The sequence below is a fragment of the Giraffa tippelskirchi genome, chromosome 6 (assembly GCF_054371585.1).
Source record: "Giraffa tippelskirchi isolate mGirTip1 chromosome 6, T2T-mGirTip1v1.2.pri, whole genome shotgun sequence".
NCBI lineage: Eukaryota > Metazoa > Chordata > Mammalia > Artiodactyla > Giraffidae > Giraffa > Giraffa tippelskirchi.
This window is the reverse complement of record NC_137280.1, coordinates 98,862,774-98,882,990: the sequence shown is the minus strand read 5'-3', so window position 1 is coordinate 98,882,990 and position 20,217 is coordinate 98,862,774. Positions and strand designations below refer to the sequence as shown.

Sequence of the window (20,217 nt, the reverse complement as noted above, 5' to 3'; positions counted from 1 at the left end):
GACAGAAATTAGTCACTTCAAACGGCCACGGCGCGCGGGGCGGGGCGCGAGACAAAGCCGGCGTCCATTGGCTGGCGATGAGCCGCATCACGTGGCGGCGCGCGGAGCAGAGTGCAAGGCGGGGATCCTGGGCGGAGTTGGCGCCCATAGGCTGGCTGGGGGATGTCCTCACGTGGCAGCTCACGGGGCGGGGCACGCGCGGAGGGGAGGGGCGGGGGGCTGATTGTGGCTGAGGATGTGAAGGAGGGACGAACTCAGGTCCTGGTTTTGCTCCGTGACGCCCTCAGTTGCTAGCTGAGCCTAAGACGGAGTCCTGTGGGGACCATGCCAGGGCCTATAGAGCACAGAAGACTTCACCTCCCGCACCCATGACACAAGAGAAGTTCAGGGCACCACTAGCAACCGACCCTTTCCCGCCGTCCCCTGCTCAATCTATGTGGCTTCGCACCTCCATACATAGGCGCCTGGTGGAGTCTATTGGCCCCCGGAGCAGAAAAGGCACGTGAGCCTACCCCGGGGACTGCGGCACAGGCTGAACTGCGGCACGAGCCCGAGGCCACTGGCCCACCCACGCGGGCCACGGAGTGGTTTATGCTCAGAGCTTGACTGCACAAGACTGGCTCTTGGGTCTGGTGGAGGGCCCTGCTGAGACACTCCGCGGGCAGCGGGGTCCCCCATGTTTCCCACTAGCGCCTCGAACTCTGACATACCAGGAATTAGCCCCTGGGAAGAGTTAACCATAGGAGGCTTGAGATTTACACTCAGTGACTAGGTATGGAGAGAGGAACTGTGAACTTGTTGTGAGCAAATGAGTTTTAATTGGCAGAATACCCTTTCCAAAGAAAAACGTTGCTCATAAATGACCTTACAGCCTACTTAAATTTGGCTTCCCTGGTGGCCCAAACGATAAAGAATCCACCTGCCATGCAGGAGACCTGGATTTGATCCCTGGGCCAGGAAGATCCCCTGGAGAAGGAAATGGCAACCCACTCCAGTATTCTTGCCTGCAGAATCCCGTGGACAGAGGAGCCTGGCAGGCTGCTGTCCATGGAGTCGCAAAGAGTCGACCACCACTGAGTGACAAACACTTGCACTCTCACACTACTTAAACCTAGGAAACAAAAATTTATCAGGGTTTGGATCAAATTGGTCTTATACATCTTCAGTACCCCTACCCTTTCACCCACTGCCACTCCAGGATGAGGAATTTTGTACCATGGGATGCAATTCTCTGACAGAGATGGATGTCAGGAAATTACTGGTATGTGGTTTGGAACACTTTGTTGAGAATTTCATTTACCTAAGCATACAAATCAAATTGGTTTTTCTTTAAGCGGCTACCAACTCACATGATTTGAAGCTCGAGTTTATGCTATAAAATAAGTGGTCTTATAGAAAAAAAGAAAATAGGCAGAATATATATCACAGATATATCACAGAGACTATCAGTGGTCACACAACAACTAAGTTTCAATGTTAATAATTTTTAAAATGCTATTTGTAGGCGGTTAAGAAACTAATTTCGAGACTTACCTGGTGGTCCAGTGAAGAATCTGCCTGCCAATGCAGGCGACAAGGGTTAGACTCCAAAAAGAGCCCACATTCCCTGGGGGAAACTATGCACCACATGCACCACAACTATTGAGCCAGTGTTCTGCAATACGAGAAGCCACTTCAATGAGAAGCCTGTGCCTCACAACTAGAGAGTAGCCCCTGCGTGCTGCAACTAGAGAAAAGCCCACATGCAGCAATGAAGAGCCAGCACAGCCATAAAAAAATTAATACATTCATTCCACAATGTTTAAATGCCCCTGGTCTAGGCACTGGGGATCCAAAGTAAACAAAAAAGACAGGGGTAAATTTCTATATGTTTTGGGGTTTTGGAGGTTTGATTTAGTTGCCAAGTCGTGTCTGACTCTTTGTGACCCCCCTTGGACTGTAGCCCACCAGGCTCCTCCAACTGTGTAATTCTCCAGGCAAGAGTGCAAGAGTGGGTTGCCATTTCCTTCTCCAGGGGACCTTCTATATGAGGAAACAATAAGTAAAAAGTAGTTTGAAACTACTAGTGTTGTGAGTGAAAATTGCACAGTGAAATGAGTGAGAGGGGGAGGTACCTTTGAGGAGGTGACATCTGAGGTGCTCGGGTTAAGAATCATTCAAACTTCCTCCAAACATTGCTCAAGCTCCAGAATTACTGAGCAATACAAGCTCAAAATAGTAAGACTGTATTCCCCTATAAACTTAAGATATCTTAATTCTATGGTGCCAAACACTGAAAGATTTCTAATGAGGCAAAATGCACTATGTATATTTTTCTCACAAAATGTGAATGCAGAATAAAACTTTTATAAACAAAAAATGGACATCACCAGATGGTCAACACTGAAATCAGATTGACTATATTTTTTGCAGCCGAAGATGGAGCTCTATAGGGTCAGCAAAAACAAGACCAGGAGCTAACTGTGGCTCAGATCATGAACTCCTTATTGCCAAATTCAGACTTAAATTGAAGAAAGTGGGGAAAACCACTAGACCATTCAGGTATGACCTAAATCAAATCCCTTATGATTATACAGTGGGAGTGAGAAATAGATTGAACGGACTAGATCTGACAGACAGAGTGCCTGATGAACTATGGACCTAGGTTCGTGACATTGACCAGGAGACAGGAATCAAGACCATCCCCAAGAAAAAGAAATGAAAAAAAGCAAAATGGCTGTCTGAGGAGGACTTACAAATAGCTGTGAAAAGAAGAGAAGCGAAAGCAAAGGAGAAAAGGAAAGATATACCCATTTGAATGCAGAGTTCCAAAAAATAGCAAGGAGAGATAAGAAAGCCTTCCTCAGCGATCAGTGCAAAGAAATAGAGGAAAACGATAGAATGGGAAAGACTAGAGATCTCTTTAAGAAAATTAGAGATACCAAGGGAACATTACATGCAAAGATGGGCTCAGTAAAGGACAGAATGGTGGGGACCTAACAGAAGCAGAAGATATTAAGAAGAGGTGGCAAGAATACACAGAAGAACTGTACCAAAAAGATCTTCATGACCCAGATAATCACGATGATGTGATCACTCACCTAGAGCCAGACATCCTGGAATGTGAAGTCAAGTGGGCCTTAGGAAGCATCACTACGAACAAAGATGGTGAAGGTGATGGAGTTCCAGTTGAGCTATTTCAAATTCTAAAAGATGAGGCTCTTAAAGTGCTGCACTCAATATGTCAGCAAATTTGGAAAACTCAGCAGTGGCCACAGGACTGGAAAAGGTCAGTTTTCATTCCAATCCCTAAGAAAGGCAATGCCAAAGAATGCTCAAATTACCGCACAATTGCACTCATCTCACAGGCTAGTCAAGTAATGCTCAAAATTCTCCAAGCCAGGCTTCAGCAATACGTGAACCATCAACTTCCAGATGTTCAAGCTGGTTTTAGAAAAGGCAGAGAAACCAAAGATCAAATTGCCAACATCCGCTGGATCATCAAAAAAGCAAGAGAGTTCCAGAAAAACATCTATTTTTGCTTTATTGACTATGCCAAAGCCTTTGACTGTGTGGATCACAATAAACTGTGGAAAATTCTGAAAGAGAGAGGAATACCAGGCCACCTGACCTGCCTCTTGAGAAATCTGTATGCAGGTTAGGAAGCAAAAGTTAGAACTGGGCATGGAACAACAGACTGGTTCCAAATTGGGAAAGGAGTACGTCAAGGTTGTATATTGTCACCCTGCTTATTTAAATTATATGCAGAGTACATCATGAGAAACTCTGGGCTGGAGGAAGCACAAGCTGGAATCAAGATTACCAGGAGAAATATCAATAACCTCAGATATGCAGATGACACCATCCTTATGGCAGAAAGCAAAGAAGAACTAAAGAGCCTCTTGATGAAAGTGAAAGAGGAGAGTGAAAAAGTTGACTTAAAGCTCAACATTCAGAAATCTAAAATCATGGCATCCGGTCCCATCACTTCATGGCAAATAGATGGGGAAACAGTGGAAACAGTGGCTGACTTTATTCTTTTGGGCTCCAAAATCACTGCAGATGGTGACTGCAGCCATGAAATTAAAAGACGCTTACTCCTTGGAAAGTTATGACCAACCTAGACAACATATTAAAAAACAGAGACATTAGTCAACAAGGTCCGGCTAGTCAAGGCTATGGCTTTTCCAGTGGTCGTGAATGGATGTGAGAGTTGGACTATAAAGAAAGCTGAGTGCCGAAGAATTGATGCTTCTGAACTGTGGTGTTGGAGAAGACTCTTGAGAGTCCCTTGGACTGCAAGGAGATCCAACCAGTCCATCCTAAAGGAGATCAGTCCTGAGTGTTCATTGGAAGGACTGATGTTGAAGCTGAAACTCCAATACTTTGGCCACCTGATGTAAAGAGCTGACTCATTTGAAAAGACCCTGATGCTGGGAAAGATTGAGGGCAAGAGGAGAAGGGGACGACAGAGGATGAGATGGCTGGATGGTATCAGCAACTCGATGGACATGGGTTTGGGTGGACTCAGGGAGTTAGTGATGGACAGGGAGGCCTGGTGTGCTGCGGTTCATGGGGTCGCAAAGGGTCGGACATGACTGAGCGACTGAACTGAAACAAAAAATGAAGTCAGTGTAATTTTTTAAAGTGAGAAAATGCACATCCTATAGTCAATTAATGAAGCAATCATTTTGGGAAGTTTTGCTTTTATACTAGCAAGTATCACTGAATGAGTGCTAGTGGAAATGGGCTCAAGTCTGTCTATATAGGACGAATGACATGATGAGGAATCATGGCTGATTCATGGCTGGCACAGAGAAGTCTATAAGTTCCATGTCCCCTCAGAAGTTTCTAAATACAATAACCTCGTGTGCTTTCGTCTTGGGAAAATGTTACTTCATGGATAATTATAGGTAATAGTAAGGAAAAGAACATACAACTTGCATAAGAGATATTTTCTTTTAGTATTCTCTAATTATGTAACAGCTTCATTTCTGTGGTCTCATTTTATCTCATACTTGAAAGGTACAGAAAAAAGACAAAATTTATTGGTTTGGTCAAAAGGGTCATTCGTTGTTTCCCATACAATGGCTCTAGCAATGCTTAGTTTCTTTAACTTAATTTAAAACAGTTTTGTTAGATTGTACTGGGACAGCTGTCATATCAGCATGCGTTTTTTAAAAAAACATAAAAATTGGTGAATTTTTGTGTAGTGATTTTAATATTGAAGATGGAAGGAAAAAGCAACATTTTTGACATATTGTGGTTTATTATTTCAAGAAAGGTAAAAACACAGCTGAAATGGAAAAAAAATGTATGCATATTTTTTTTGTATGGAGAAGCTGCTATGACTGATCGAATGTGTCAAAAGTGGTTTGCTATGTTTTGTGCTGGAGATTTCTCACTGGATAATGCTCCACAGTTGGTTAGACCAGTTGTAGTTGATACGAATCAAATTGAGACATTAATTGAGAATAATCAATGCTATACTACATGGAAGATAGCTGACATGCTCAAAATATCCAAGTCAAGTGTTGAAATCATTTGTACCAGCTCAGTTATGTTAATTACTTTGATGTTTGGGTTCCACATAAGTTAAGTGAAAAAAAATCTTGACTGTATTTCCTCATGCAATTCTCTACTTAAACATAATGAAAATGTTCTGTTTTTAAAATAAACTGTGATGGCCAATGAAAAGTGGATACTGTACAATAATGTGGAATGGTAGAGATCATAGGACAAGTGAAATGAACGACCACCAACCATGCCAAAGGCTGGTTTTCATCCAAAGAAGGTGATGTTGTAAAAATGGTGGGATTGGAAAGGAGTCCACCATTATGAGCTCCTTCCAGAAAGCCAAATGATCAATTGCAATAAGTACTGCTCCCAATTAGACCAGTTGAAAAACATCTGCAATTAGTCAACAGAAAACGCATAATCCTCCATCAGGGTAACAAAAGACCGCACACGTTTCTTTGATGACAAGGCAAAAACTTTTACACTTGGCTGGGAAGTTCTCTCATTCAATGTATTCACCAGACATTGCACCTTCAGATTTCCATTTATTTCAGTCTTTACAAAATTCTCTTAAAGGAAAACATTTCAATTCCTGAAGACTGTAAAAGGCACCTGTAACAGTTCTTTGCTCAAAAAGATAAAAAGTTTGGGGAAGATCAAGTTATGAAGCTGCCTGAAAAATGGCAGAAGATAGTGGAATAAAACGGTGAATTTGTTGTACAATAAAGTTCTTAGTAAAATTGATAAAATATCTTTTATTTTAAAACTGAAGGAACTTTTTGGCCAACCCAATATTTGCTATCATTCATCACATTCCCTTTATATTGTAGTGTAATATTCAAATTATAGACTTAGAGGGCACTGAAATGATACAAGTTTGCCATAAAAGAGGACATATAACTATACCTAATTATGCAGATTAAATTGAAAATATTTTCAAGTTCAGTGACAGTGTATATTATCTTTTTTTCCCCTTTTACTTAACATGACCTCTTTTCACAGAGAAACTGAGGTGTCTTCAAGTAGCCCCTTTATATTTAGGGGCAAGGAGGAAGTGTGAGAAATAAAATAATTATTCATTAATGATATATAAATGTGGAGCTGTTGGGTTAGAAATTAGACATAAGTCCTACACTTTCACTCAGGAGTAGAAAATTTAGCCTCTGTGCAAACCCCAATGGCCTTTGGGTCTCTGTCCATCTGATTCCAATAACATAGAAAAGAGGCACACTCCTCCCTACAGCCATTTTCCAGTTATCAGATACAGTGAAAGGTGGCAATAAAACTGGAATCTTGCTCCTTTAACCACCATGCTAATAAGCACAACCTCAATTGTGCTGAATTCTTCTGAAACAAATTAGATTTTCATTGATAACATCCCAGAACAAGATAGTCAAATCAAGATAATCAAGTAAAACTTCCTGAATGACACTTAGATGGACTCAGAGTACCTCAGTTTTAAAAACTCTTAAGCCAACCAATGATTTACTGCTATATAATACAGGAATGGCAGTGGTTTGAGGCAAGAGAAAACAAACAATCATTATTTAGCAAGTATTTCTTCAGTCCCTCAAAGGTCTCAATTAGATGTTCTGGCTGTCTAGTCCTACTCTCAAGAACTTAGTTCTTAGTGGGAAGAGGCAAACAAAGTAAACAAGATGTTTGCAAGTAGTGCTAAAAGTTAGGAAAGAAAGAGTTAATAGTATACAACTGGAGGGAGCCAAATTTAGATAAGGTGATCAGGAAAGTCCTCTCCAAAGATGTGGGATTTGAACTAAGGTCTAAAGAATGAAAAGGGACAAGCTGGGAAGATGATGGTAAATAACATTATAGAAGAGAGATGAAAAGTACAAAGACTCTGAGACAGGAAGGGGTTTCTCCAGTCTGAAGAAAAAAAAAAAAAAAAAAAAGAGGCCAAAACAGCTGAATATACTCTGGGAGGGGGAAGAGGTTTGAGATATGGTTTAAATGGAGACATGGATCCAGATTATGTAGAACCTTGTAAATCATGCAAAAGAGATTGGATCAAGTGTGATGGAAACTACTGTAGGAGTTTAAAAACAGGAGAGGGACATGATAGAATTTATGATTTTAGAAGATTACTCTGGTTGCTCTGTGGAGAAAGGAGTATAAAAGAATAAGAATGGGAAGAGAGAAACTATATAAGGGTACACCATGTGTTTTAGGCAAGAGTTGATGTTAGCTAACTATTTTGAAGATAGAACTAATAGGATTTATAGTAGAAGTGAAAGAAAGAAAAACTAAAGACTGACTCCTAGGTTTTTGCCCTGAGAAACCAAATGGAAGTAATTTCCTGATGGAAAGTTGAAGGAAATTATAGGTTTAAAGAGGAAAATCTAGCATATTAAGTTTGGATATATTAAGTTTGAATGACCACTAGCTATCCATCTGGAGACTCTGAGTAGAATATATGAGGAGAAAGCAGGACTGAAGAAAAATTTGATAGACATCGGCTCATACACAGAATTTAAAATAACAGAGTGAATGAGTTTACCTAGAAAGAATATGTATGTATAGTTGAGAGTCCAGCACTAATATTCAGAGAGGACACCACTTACAAGTCTTCACGAGAAGGACTCAACAAAGAAGGATGAGTAGTAGTAAGACAAAAGAAGAAAATAACCCAAAAAAGGAAGAAGACATCAACTGTGTTGAACTCAAAGTTTAAGTGTCCATTAGATTTGTCAACATAGACATCTGGACAAGAACACTTTCAATAGAAAGCATAGCAAAAGCCTGAATGGAGGGGACTCAAAAAAGAAAGAGTAGGGAGGGAGTAGTAAAGCAAGTATAGACAACTACTCTGCTTCGCTGAGATAAGGAGCAGAAAAAATAGGGATTGAGAGGAGATGGAAGGAGGGAAATTTGTCTTTATTTTTTTGTTTGAGATAGAAGATATTAGAGAATTTCATATGCTAAGAGAAAGAATCTAATAAAGATGATGAAATCAAACACCTGCTTAGTTCCAGGTGCTAAAAATGCAATAATGTACAAGACAGGTACAGCCCTCACCCTTAAGAATCCAACAAGTAAACAAGTTATTACAGATTGTGATAAGTGCTTTTAAGGAATCAAACTTTTATCTTCAATATAAAATTGGCTTGAAATCTTCACATTGAATTCTACTGGAAGTATACAAAAGTAACAGCACACTTCTATGACTGACATTCTTTCAACACACATTTTTCAAACACTTAATGTATTTACTACATGTCTGTGAACTGCTAGAACCTGGAAATACAATGATAGACAAAAGGTGGTTCCTGCACTCAAGGAGCTTACAATCTAGGGAGAAAAAAACAGAACTTGACAGCAATTACATGATGTTATATTATAATAAATGCTATGTATGGGCAAGTACAGGATGAAAATAAGAAAAATAAGTAACTTTTTGGAGGGATTAAGGGGAATTTTCTGAAAGGTGAAATAAATCGGGATTAAAAATTTAAATGGGATATGCTAAAAAAAGAAGATGTGGGCATAGAAAGTGTGTTCCAGGCAGATGGAGCAGCACATTCAGGGCTTGGAGGCAAGAGAGAATTTAAAATTCCAGTGACCTACAATATAAACTAATGGTAAAATTGAACTGCATTAATAAAACTATGTAAAAATCATTTAAAAGACTTTATCTAGAGGACAAGGGGAGCTATCAAGGGATTTTAAGCAGAAAACAACATGATTAGATGAGCATTTTAGAAAGCTCTCTCTAGATGCATTGTGGAAAATTGACTATAGGGTACAAGAATAATGACTGAGAAACTAGTGAAGAGGCTTTTATTCTAAGCCAGGCAAGAAAGTACTGGCATGAACTCAGACAACAGCCATAGGAATGGAGGAATTTGGAAAATACCGAGGACTTTTAGGATTCAAAATCAACAGGACTTCATGATCGCCTGCCTGTGAGAAAGTAAGAGAAAAAAGGTGATAGCAACTTTCTGGCTCAGGTAACTTGGATAGATGAAGCTATCTAACACTGAAACAGATGACAGAAGACATAACTGCTTCAAGGCGATATAAATTCAATTTGGGATATGTTGAGTATGAGATACCACAAGAATCCCTATGGTGATGACAAGTAAGCAGTTGGCTACAGAGACTTAGAACTCTAGAAATGTCTTATGTGAGTCCATTAGTCAGGATGTTCTGTGTTGCACATGATAGAACCCAAACTAAACTAGCCTAAGCAAAAAAAAAAAAAAAAACCTGATTAGCTAGCATAACTGGAGCTAAAGTACTGAACAGTTCAGGCACAGCTGTATCTAAAGACTCAACAATAATATCAAGAATCTAGTTACTCTATTCTAGCTCTAATTCCTCTGCGTGAACTCCATTCCCAGGCAGTGCCTCCATTTGTGGACACAAGATGGCTGCCAGCAGCTCTCCTTAGAGGAAAAGTATAATAAAAAGGCTGTACCCAGTATTCCCAGAAAAAGCTCTGAGATTTAATCCAATACATTATTTTAGGCCTTGCCCCTAATCCTGAACCAATCACTGTACCTGAGTTAGGAGGGCCATGTAATTGATTTAAACCATAAAAGGCCCACCTCTAGAACTAAAGGTGGGATCAATTCCACCTAAATCATGTGACTTGGAAACTCAAAATCCAATTATAATGGAGGTAGAGGGGAACAGAAATACAGTGGTGAACAAGATGGGATGAGATAAGAGATTAGATGAAAGCCTGGAGAGTAATGTTTCAGAGAAGTCATTCCTTACTGTAGGCTTTCAAGAGGAGAGTAATAGTCTACAACATCATTAGCTAGGAGAGGTTGAGTAAGATGAGAACTGAGAAATACTCCTTAGATTAATATCAAAGGAGTGCTGGTAGTCTTGAGGGGACCAGTGTCAGTGAAGGGTCCAAGGTGAAACCAGACTTTATGTGTGTTGAGGGGAGGGGAAGGAAGAGGAAAAAGGACTGAGTAGTGAAGGGAATCCGTGAAAAAGCAGAAAGGGCTCTTTCCAGGAAACATGGATATAAACAGGTAAGGAATTATTACATAGGTAGAAGAATATATAGAATCAAGGGAGCATTTAAGATATAAGATGATCCAATATTTTAAAATGAAGGTTAGAAAGCTACAGTAGAGCAGGAGACTGAAGATAACTTCTATCTGGAAAGTCTAAGCATCACACCCTTCATATAAACATATAGGCTGTATGCACAATATCAGATAAAGAAGCTATTCATAACTGAACAAGCCTTGGAAAGGTGAAAAAAACTTTAGTTAATTTTTTTTAAATGGAAATGGCATCATGATTGTTTGGCCTTTCGTGAATTTTTAACTGAATTTTCTGGGTACTTATGACATAAGGGTTTGTTTATTCTTTTCATGAATTTGAAAATATAATTTTAAGTGCTTAAAAATGTAATTAGTTGCATGCTAAAATAAAGTGGTCCAGTCCCACTGTTAACTTTTTAAAAAACATAGACCACTTTGAAAACATGATGAAAACTATGGAGACACTCTCCCCAGAAAGATATGAACTCCTTTTCTGATGGTCTTCCAGGGAGGTTCACTGAAAGATGTCTGGAGCCTACCCACCAATGTAAAGTTAAGAGTATAACCTTCTAGGATTTGCCAACAGGAATCTTTCTGGAACTTCTCACGTCTGGCAGACAGCAAGTCAGGTTATTCTACTTTCCTTCCTCTTAATCATAACTAAAGTTATGTCCTTTACCAGTAAGCCTTGAACTTCAATCGCAACCCTTTCCCCCCTCCCACCTTTCCCTGTGCTCCAACTGATAAAAATAGTGGATTCACATAGCCCTACCTTCACTTCCTGGCTATCTCACTTTCTAAATCACATCAGCCTGGCCAAGTCTTTCTCTAAGATAGCTATATTTTTCTTATCAGCAATATAAAACTATCAAATGTTTATTTCCTCCAGCCCCACTAGGCCCAGTCTAAGAATCAGGTATCATTTTTTCTCACAAGAACCTACCACCTGTTTAGAAACTATCAAATACTTTGTTCTCATTCTCACCCCTGCCTCTTGGATTATAAACTCCTTGAATGCAGGGAATAAGCCTTCTATTTAATTTCATATTCCCCCACTGCTTATCACATTTCTGCTTTTTAAAACGACCACAAGAGTTGCTGACTTAGTTGAGTACTGATTTAGAAATCAGTTTTAAATTTGGTTCTAACCTCCATCATTAATGATCTCTTCTATATTTCCTAACAGCTTTCCTGTATTTTACCTCCAAATTAGAATATGAAACCAAAATCACAAGTAAGTTTTGTTAGTGGCTTAAAGCCTTGCGAAATTATTTACAAGAATATCTTCATGAGACTCCTATTTTAAAATGAGTACTATATGGGTTATGTAACCTCAGTTAATTCTTCAATTTTAGAATGAAGCAGCTCTGAAATTTTGCCTCACTTACTTTTATGTCTAATAACATTAGTAAAACCATCAGAATTAAAACCTCACCAACAGTTATACACTATACTCTGTTCACTGACAACAGGAGTGCTGCTTTTTAGGAAGGCCATTTCCAAGATACCATGATAAGCTATATTACCCACCCCCAAAAAAAAAAAAATCCTACAGATAGATAGCATTAGCTCAAGAAGGTTGTTTGGGATGAGGTAATATATTAAATACTTAGTGTCTGATTGATTGAAAGTATTATACAATCCCTGCGTCAGCAAACCTTCAGTATAGAGTTTCTTTCAGTCAGACCTGGAATTAGGTCTCTCACTCATGTGGTTTCAATTAAGTTCTGTTAAAAATAGCTTGTAATATAAGCATCAACAATTTTACTACTGTTATTCCATACAAAGGATAAACTTGGGAAAAAGCCATCAAAGGAAGTTACCTGGTATCCTGGTATTGCATCTTTATAAATAGCTGAAGTCATCTATTTAGTCTACAGTCTTCTAATATAAGCTGTTTGTTATTTTATAATACAAATATATATATTTAAGAAGCAGATAGAATGATTCTTTCTCAGCTCATTAAAAGTAATTTATAAGACTCTCAGTAGAATTTCAACATCAGGATATAGCACAAATAACTAGAGAATTTTGATTTTTTAATTTTATGTAATTTCAGGCAGATATTCTGCTTCACAGACTTTGACTTCACATCCAAGTCTTCAAAGTAGTGAAAATTCAGCCACACCTGCTACATCCTGCCACTTGTTTTTATTATAATATCTGGAGAAAAAAATAACAATAGATTATTTCATATACATCACAAGCAGGTGTCCAATAATTATTAATAACCAGTCCCTAGGGGAGAGAACACTTGATGTCCAAGCAACTCTAGTTTCAATCCATCAATCCTTAGGAAACAAATCTAGAGGTCATTAAAAAAAAGAAAGAAAGAAAGGAAAAGGAATAGCTGGATCACTCCCTCCTGGACATGCTGAGGACACTTCTCTTCTCTTTGGAGACACAAAGGGACCTGTCTGACATTCCAACAGAAAGCCCAGCAAAGACAGCTGTCAGTGGCCATCATAGGCTGCTAACTCCAGCCTGGTAACCTGGTGGAATCCATCCAGTTGTGGTTCCCATCCCAGTCCTCTGCAGCCACCAGCTAGTCAGAGTCTCCTTTTCCAGGCTATCTCTCCTTTCATTCTCCTACCGACGTGTTGCAGCTGAACCCAAGTTCTTTCCAATACAGGATTCTGAGGACTTTCCTCCTCCCAATATCTTGCACCTTTTGGAAAATCAAGCAAAACCTGTAGCTATCCTTAGATTTTGAGATATTTATTTTCTTTTTCAGAAAAGATCATAGATGGTATGTTATAAATTCATATCTTAAGCTAATAGAATAACAACTTTTACCTGGATATATAGCTTTAGTGAGAATTTGAATTTTTAGATGATAATAGCAGGTGGAGTCAAGTTCATGTATTTCCTTTGTCACATTCATACTATGATACACCTCATGCCTGGCCTAATCAGCCTATATCAATGGTTCTCAAACTCTGCTGCACCTTAGAGTTATTTGAGCTTTTAAAAATCCTAATATCCAGGCTATACTCCATAGCAATTAGGACAGAACCTCTGAACAAGGGACTCAAATATCCAGGAAAGTCTGATGTACAGCTGTTTGAGCACCAGAGACCTGTATCTTTAGTGGTCCATGGACCAGTAACTTCAATGTCATCTAGGAGCTGATTAGAAATGTAGAATCTTGGGCTCCATTCCAGATCAAGAGAATCATAAATCTCCATTTTTAATAAGATCCTCAAGCAAGTCACAAGTAAACTAAAGTTTGGGCAGTACTGGCTATTCTACCCTCTACTCTTCCTTATTGTCATCTTCACTGACCTCAGATACTGTTTGCTCACTTGTTGATCACTTTGGAAACTGGGCCACAGTCATCCTCTCCGTACAACTTAAACTTTCCAAATGGCAACCAGCCCATCCAACTATGTAGTCTCCTCCACCCCTCCTTGGCCTTCATATATACATCCAGGGCCATGCTCTATATTTCCCCCTGACATCACCTACAGCATATCATCTCTAAAACTTTATAATACTAGAGACCTAGGAGTCATCCTCTAACTGCCCTTCTCTCTCTCACTACCCTGAACCAGCACCTAAATAGTCACAAAATCCTGGTAATTATACCAATAAACATTTCAGGTTACACTGGTTCTCAGTTCCCAGAAATCTTGAATCAAACTTCTGAAGCAAATGACACAGGAATCTGCATAATTTATAAATTTCCAATGTGGTATGAGTGCCATACTTAATCGTATTTCTGTGTGATACTTCTGCCTGCTACTATTATCTAAAAATTCAAACTCTCACTTAAGATATATATCCAGGTAAAAGCTTTTTACTGTACTAGCTTAAGATATGTATCTTTAACATATCATTTATCATCTCTTCTGAAGAAAATAAAAATCTCAAAATCTAAGGACAGTTACAGGTTTTGTTTGATTTTCCAAAAGGTACTGTTAGCTTGGAAGTCTTCCCTGACACTTCAAAGTTAAAACGATCCTCTCCTGGGCTCCAGGATGATTTGCTCCACTTCTAACTTATCACCTTAGAGAAAAGACTATGAAGTCTACCTCATGACGAATCTGTAAGCCCTGGAGGACAAAAGCTATATTCATATCCCTAGCTAATAATACAATGCGTAATGCATGCTTGTTGGCTGAATTAAAGTACCAATAACTTAGACCTCCATTGCTGTAACTATAAGAAGTATAAAGCAACGATTGGCTGGTACTTCTTATTTAAAAAAAATTTAAATGTTTGTTTAAATAGAATATAGAAATCCAATGTGTAAAGCAAAGAAAAGCAAGACTGCTCTGTCTGGATGAGCTGAGAAACTCAGAGCCCTATCTACTCTTACATTCCCTATATGACAGCTACCCAGTCAAATATCAATAATCTCAGATATGCAGATGATACCATGCTAAAGGCAGACAGTGAAGAGGAACTAAAGAGCCTCTTGATGAGGGTGAAAGAGGAGAGTGAAAAATCTGGCTTAAAACTCAACATTCACGGCAAATAGATGGGGAAAAAGTGGCAACAGTGACAGATTTTATTTTCTTGGGCCCCGAAATCACTGCAAATGGTGACTGCAGCCATGAAATTAAAAGACACTTGCTCCCTGGAAGAAAAGCTATGACAAACTATACAGCAAATTAAAAAGCACAGACATCACTTTGCCACAAAGGTCCATATAGTCAAAGCTATGGTTTTCCCAGTAGTCATGAATGGATGTGAGAGTTGGGCCATAAAGAAGGTTGAGCACCGAATAACTGATGCTTTGAAATTGTGGTGCTGGAGAACTCTTGAGAGTCCCTTGCACAGCAAGATCAAACCAGTCAATCCTAAAGGAAATCAACCCTGAATACTCATTGGAAGGACCAATGCAGAAGCTAAAGCTCCAATACTCTGCCCATGATGCAAAAAGCAATCTCATTGGAAAAGACTCTGATGCTGGGAAAGACTGAGGGCAGGAGGAGAAGGGGGTGACCGAGGATGAGATGGTTGGATGGAATCATTGACTCAATAGACATGAGTTTGAGCAAACTCTCTGAGATAATGAAAGACAGGGAAGCCTGGCGTACTATAGTCCACGGGGTCACAAAGAATCAGACATAACTTAGCTACTAAACAACAACAGTCAAATTTAGCAAGAACCAGGAAAGCTAAGTTCTAGTTCTGATTCTGCCAGTAACTACCTGTGTGACCTTGGACAAGTCACTTATCAATACAGCCAGGTCGTTTTTGTTGTATGCAAAATGAGTAAAACAAACTAGATTATTGTATGGTTCTCAAATTTTAGTGCTTATTGGGATCAAATAGAAAGCTCATCAAATTGTAGATACTTGTGCCATATCTCTAGAGATTATAATTTATAAGGTCTACAGTGATTCTGGTACAGGTAGTCAGGGGACCACACAATAAGAAACCTTGGACTGGATGTTTTATAAGGCCTCTTCTATCTGTCTGTCTGTAACCATTCTCAGATCTCTACTTACCCACACCATCTCTTCAACCATATCTCTTTTGGACTTGTGGTTTACTTTCACCAATTTTTTCTTTAAGCAGCATAATACCAGTTATAAATGAACAAGCAGCATACTGAACAGGGGTCCTAGACCATCAAAAGTGAGCTTCGCTCTGTCCCTGATTAGATTACTGCCAAACTAGCTAAACTGTTAAATGCCAGGACTAAAAATAGGCAGCTGCATGTTTAAAATAACATGCTCACAGTTAGCTTGGAGCTTTGCTATTTTTACAAAAGGAAAGACAGAGACAAGTGCCCAGAGGCTGAAAGGGAATTACTTAAATATGGAGGCTGCTGTATGAGATGAGAGCCTAGAAAGAAGCCAGGAGGTGGCACAACTGGTTCAATATGCATCAGGGGGACTCTCTGAATTAAATTAAAAAATTTGGTCTTAACACTAGAAAGAACCTCCTAGACAGAATTTAGTTTTGATTTGTTGCATAATTAAACCTAGAATTATGACATTACCTGATTAATTATTATGACAGGCCAAAAAGATCAAGTTAAGAGTTTATTTTTATTTTTATCAATTTACTGATATCAATTTATCAATTTTTATCAATTTACATACACACAGAAAAGTACTATACAGCTTCTTGGGCCTTCAGAAACTTAACACATCCATGTAACTACCATCCAGATAATGAAACGGAACACTACCAGGACCCTAGAATTCCCTCCTATAACTCTTTCCAGTTAGTACCTGCTCCCCAACAACGACATTCACCATAGTGATTTCCATCATAGTTTAGTTTTGCCTAGTATGTACTAAATATAAATAATATTAAATGTACTCTATTGTGTTTGGCTTCTTATGTGGGACTCATCAATACTGTTCCAAGTAACTGTACACTGTTGATTCTCAGTAGTATATAGCACTCTAATCAAATAGTTTCTGGTTTGAAGCTGTTACCAATAGTGCTGTTATAAACATTCTAGTATATATCTTATGAGGAATATATGTACACATTACAGTGGATATATTCCTCGGAAGAGAATTGCTGGGTATCTAGGGCCCGGGGAAATGGAATTGCTGGGTTTCTTTCCATTTCAGTGAAACTTCTAGGGGTCCAATGGTATGAGAGATCTGCCTTACAAAGTAAAGGATAAGTTGTTGCACCCTCCAACAAACAAAAACCAGACACAATACATAGAGGGCCATTTTAGATTTTGGAGTCAACATATCCCTCATTTGTGTGTATAACTCCAGCCCACTTACTAAGTGACCTAAAAAGTTGCTGGTTTTGAGAGAGTCTCAGAACAAAGAGAAGAGTCTACAAAAGGTCCAGGCTACTGTACTGCTTGTGCCATAATGGTCCAGCAGATCCAATGGTGCTTGAAGTGGCAGTGGCAAAAAGAGAAGCTGTTTGGAGCTTTCAGATGAATAATCACAGTACAGGCCCTGAGGATTTTTCAACAGAGTGCTGCCATTCCCCATGGGTAATCACTCTCTTTTTGAGAAATAGCTTATGCTCTGCTACTGAATCTTAGTAGAGATCAAACACTTGACCATGGACCACCAAGTTACAATGAGAGCTAAGCTACCCATCATGAATTGTGTGTTGTCTGATGCACCAAGCCATAAAGTTGGCTGTGAAGAGCAGCACACTGTTAGCAAACAGAAACAGGTTTATAAGATTGGGCTCAAGCAGGCCCTGAAGGCAAAAGTAAGTTATATGAGGAAGTGACCCACATGCCCATGTCCACTATTCCTGATACTTTATCTTCTCTCTCCCTGCTTGCTTTAATGGTATCATGGGGAGTTCTGGTCAGGTAACTGTGGAAAGGAAAGCTCAGGCTTGATCTACAGATGGTTCTCCATGATATGCAGACACCACCTGAAAGTGGACAGCTTTAGCACCTATAGCTTCTTTCTGGGACATCACTGAAGGAAATTGGTGAGGGAATATCCTTCAAGTGGGCAGAACTTCAAGGACTGAATCCAGTTGTTCACTTTATTGGAAGAAATGGCCAGATGTGTGATTAAATACGAAGTGGCTCAGATGGTAAAGAAGCTGCCTGCAATGCAGAAGACCTGGGTTTTATCCCTAGGTCAGGAAGATCCCCTGGAGAAGGTAATGGCTACCCACTCCAGTATTCTTGCCTGGAGAATCCCATGGACAGAGGAGCCTGATGGGGCTACACTCCATGGGGTCACAAAGAACTGGACATGACTGAGTGACTGAACACTTTCACTTTCATTGGCTGTGACCAATAATTTGGCTAGGTAGTCAGGTACTTGGAAGATACATGATTTGAAAATTGATAATAAGAAGATATGAGAAGAGGTATGAGGCTAGAACTCTCTGAATGGGCAAAAAAAACAGGATGATATCAGTATCCCACATGAACACTCACCAAAGGTTACCTAAGCAGAGGACAATTTTCATAATCAAGTGGATAAGATTACCTGTTATATAGATACCAGTTAGCTTCTTTCCCCAGCCGCCCTTGTCATCACCCAATAAGCCAATGAACAAAGTGGCCATAGTGACAGGGATAGAGATTATGCATGGTCTCAGCAAAACAGACTTCCACTCACCAAAGTCGGTCTGGCTACAGCCACTGCTGAGTACCCAATCTGTCAGCAGTGAAGACCAACACCTAGTCAAGATTCCCTAGAGAAGGGAAAGGCTACCCACTCCAGTATTTTGGCCTGGAGAATTCCATGGACTGTATAGTCCATGGGGTCACAAAGAGCGGACACAACTGAGTGACTTTTACTTTCCCTGGAGTGGTCAGCGAGCTATCTGGTGGGTTGAGTACATTGGTCAACTTCCCATATCATGAACAGGGAAATATTTTATTCTTACTGGAATAGACAATTATTCTGGATATGGATTTGCCTTCCCTGCACATAATGCTTCTGCCAAAAATCACCAACCAAGGATTTACAGAAGGCCTTATAAACCATCATGTTATCCCAAAACATTGTTTCTGATCACGCAACTCACTTCACAGCAAAAATAGTTTGGCAATAGGCCCAAGCTCTTGGAATTTATTGGTCTTATCATGTTCCCCACCACTCTGAAGCAGCTGGCTTGATGAAATGGTGGAAAGGCCTTTGGAAGATTCATTATAGCATCAATCTGCAGAACTGAGGCAAGGTTCTGCCTAACGTTGTGTATGTTCTGACTCAGCATCCAACATATGGTGGTACTATTTCTCCATAACCAGGATTCACAGGCCCAGGAATCAGGTGGTAGAAATGGAAGTGAGACCATTCAATACTACCCCTGGTGACCCACTAGGAAAATTTTTGCCTCCTGTGGCCATGACTTTATACTCTACAGGTCTAGATGTATTAGTTCAAAAGGAAGAAATGCTGTTACCAGGAGTCACAACAATGATTATATTGAACTGGAAATTAAGTCAGCCACTTAGCCACTTTGGGCTTCTCACACCTCTGAGTCAACAGGCAAAGAAGGAACTTCTTTGTGCTGGCTGGGGTGATTGGTCCTGACTACCAAGGGGAATTCGGATTACTGTGCCATGATGGAGGTAAGGAAGAGGATGTCTGGAATACAGGAGATCATTTAGAGCATCTCTGGGTTTCCTGGTGTAGCTTAGTCAGTAAAGCATCTTCCTGCAATGCAGGAGAGACCTGGGTTCAATTCCTGGGTTGGGAAGTTCCCCTGGAGAAGGAAATGGCAACCCACATGAGTATTCTTGCCTGGAGAATCCCATGGACAGAGGAGCCTGGCAGTATTAAGAGCATCTCTTAGTACTACCACGCCCCATCATTAAGGTCAATGGAAAACTATAATAACCCAATCTAAGTGGGACTACTGATGGCACAGGCCCTTCAGAAATGAGGGTTGTGTCACCTGACCAGTAAAAGAACCACACAACCAGTTGAGGTGGTTGCTGATGGTAGAGGTAGTATGAAATAAGTAGTGGAAGAAGGTAGTTATAAGTACCTGTTATGACCACATGACTAGTTAAGCAAATATCTTTGTATTCTTCCCTCTTTCATGCCCATATCATGTAACATAAGTTGTATTAATAACACTTAACTTTATATCATAGTACCTAAGTTCTCTTCAAGAAAGTTAGAGATACCAAAGGAACCTTTCATGCAAAGATGGGCTTGATAAAGGACAGAAATGGTATGGACCTAACAGAAGCAGAAGATATTAAGAAGAGGTGGCAAGAATACACAGAAGAACTGTACAGAAAAAGATCTTCACAACCCAGATAATCACGATGGTG

At 39.7% G+C, this 20,217-nt stretch overlaps 1 protein-coding gene across 3 annotated transcripts in view; it reads right to left on the bottom strand.

Annotated features, from left to right (window-relative positions):
- Positions 1-12,539: 12,539 nt before the first annotated feature.
- Positions 12,540-20,217, bottom strand: part of MEIKIN (meiotic kinetochore factor) — a 124,428-nt gene continuing 116,750 nt past the window's right edge. For all 3 annotated transcript variants that reach the window (XM_081500214.1, XM_081500215.1, XM_081500216.1), the window contains one exon: positions 12,540-12,680. In XM_081500214.1, coding sequence (XP_081356340.1) covers positions 12,649-12,680 — 32 coding nt within the window. In that variant the 3' untranslated portion in view covers positions 12,540-12,648. The remainder of the gene's footprint in view (positions 12,681-20,217) is intronic.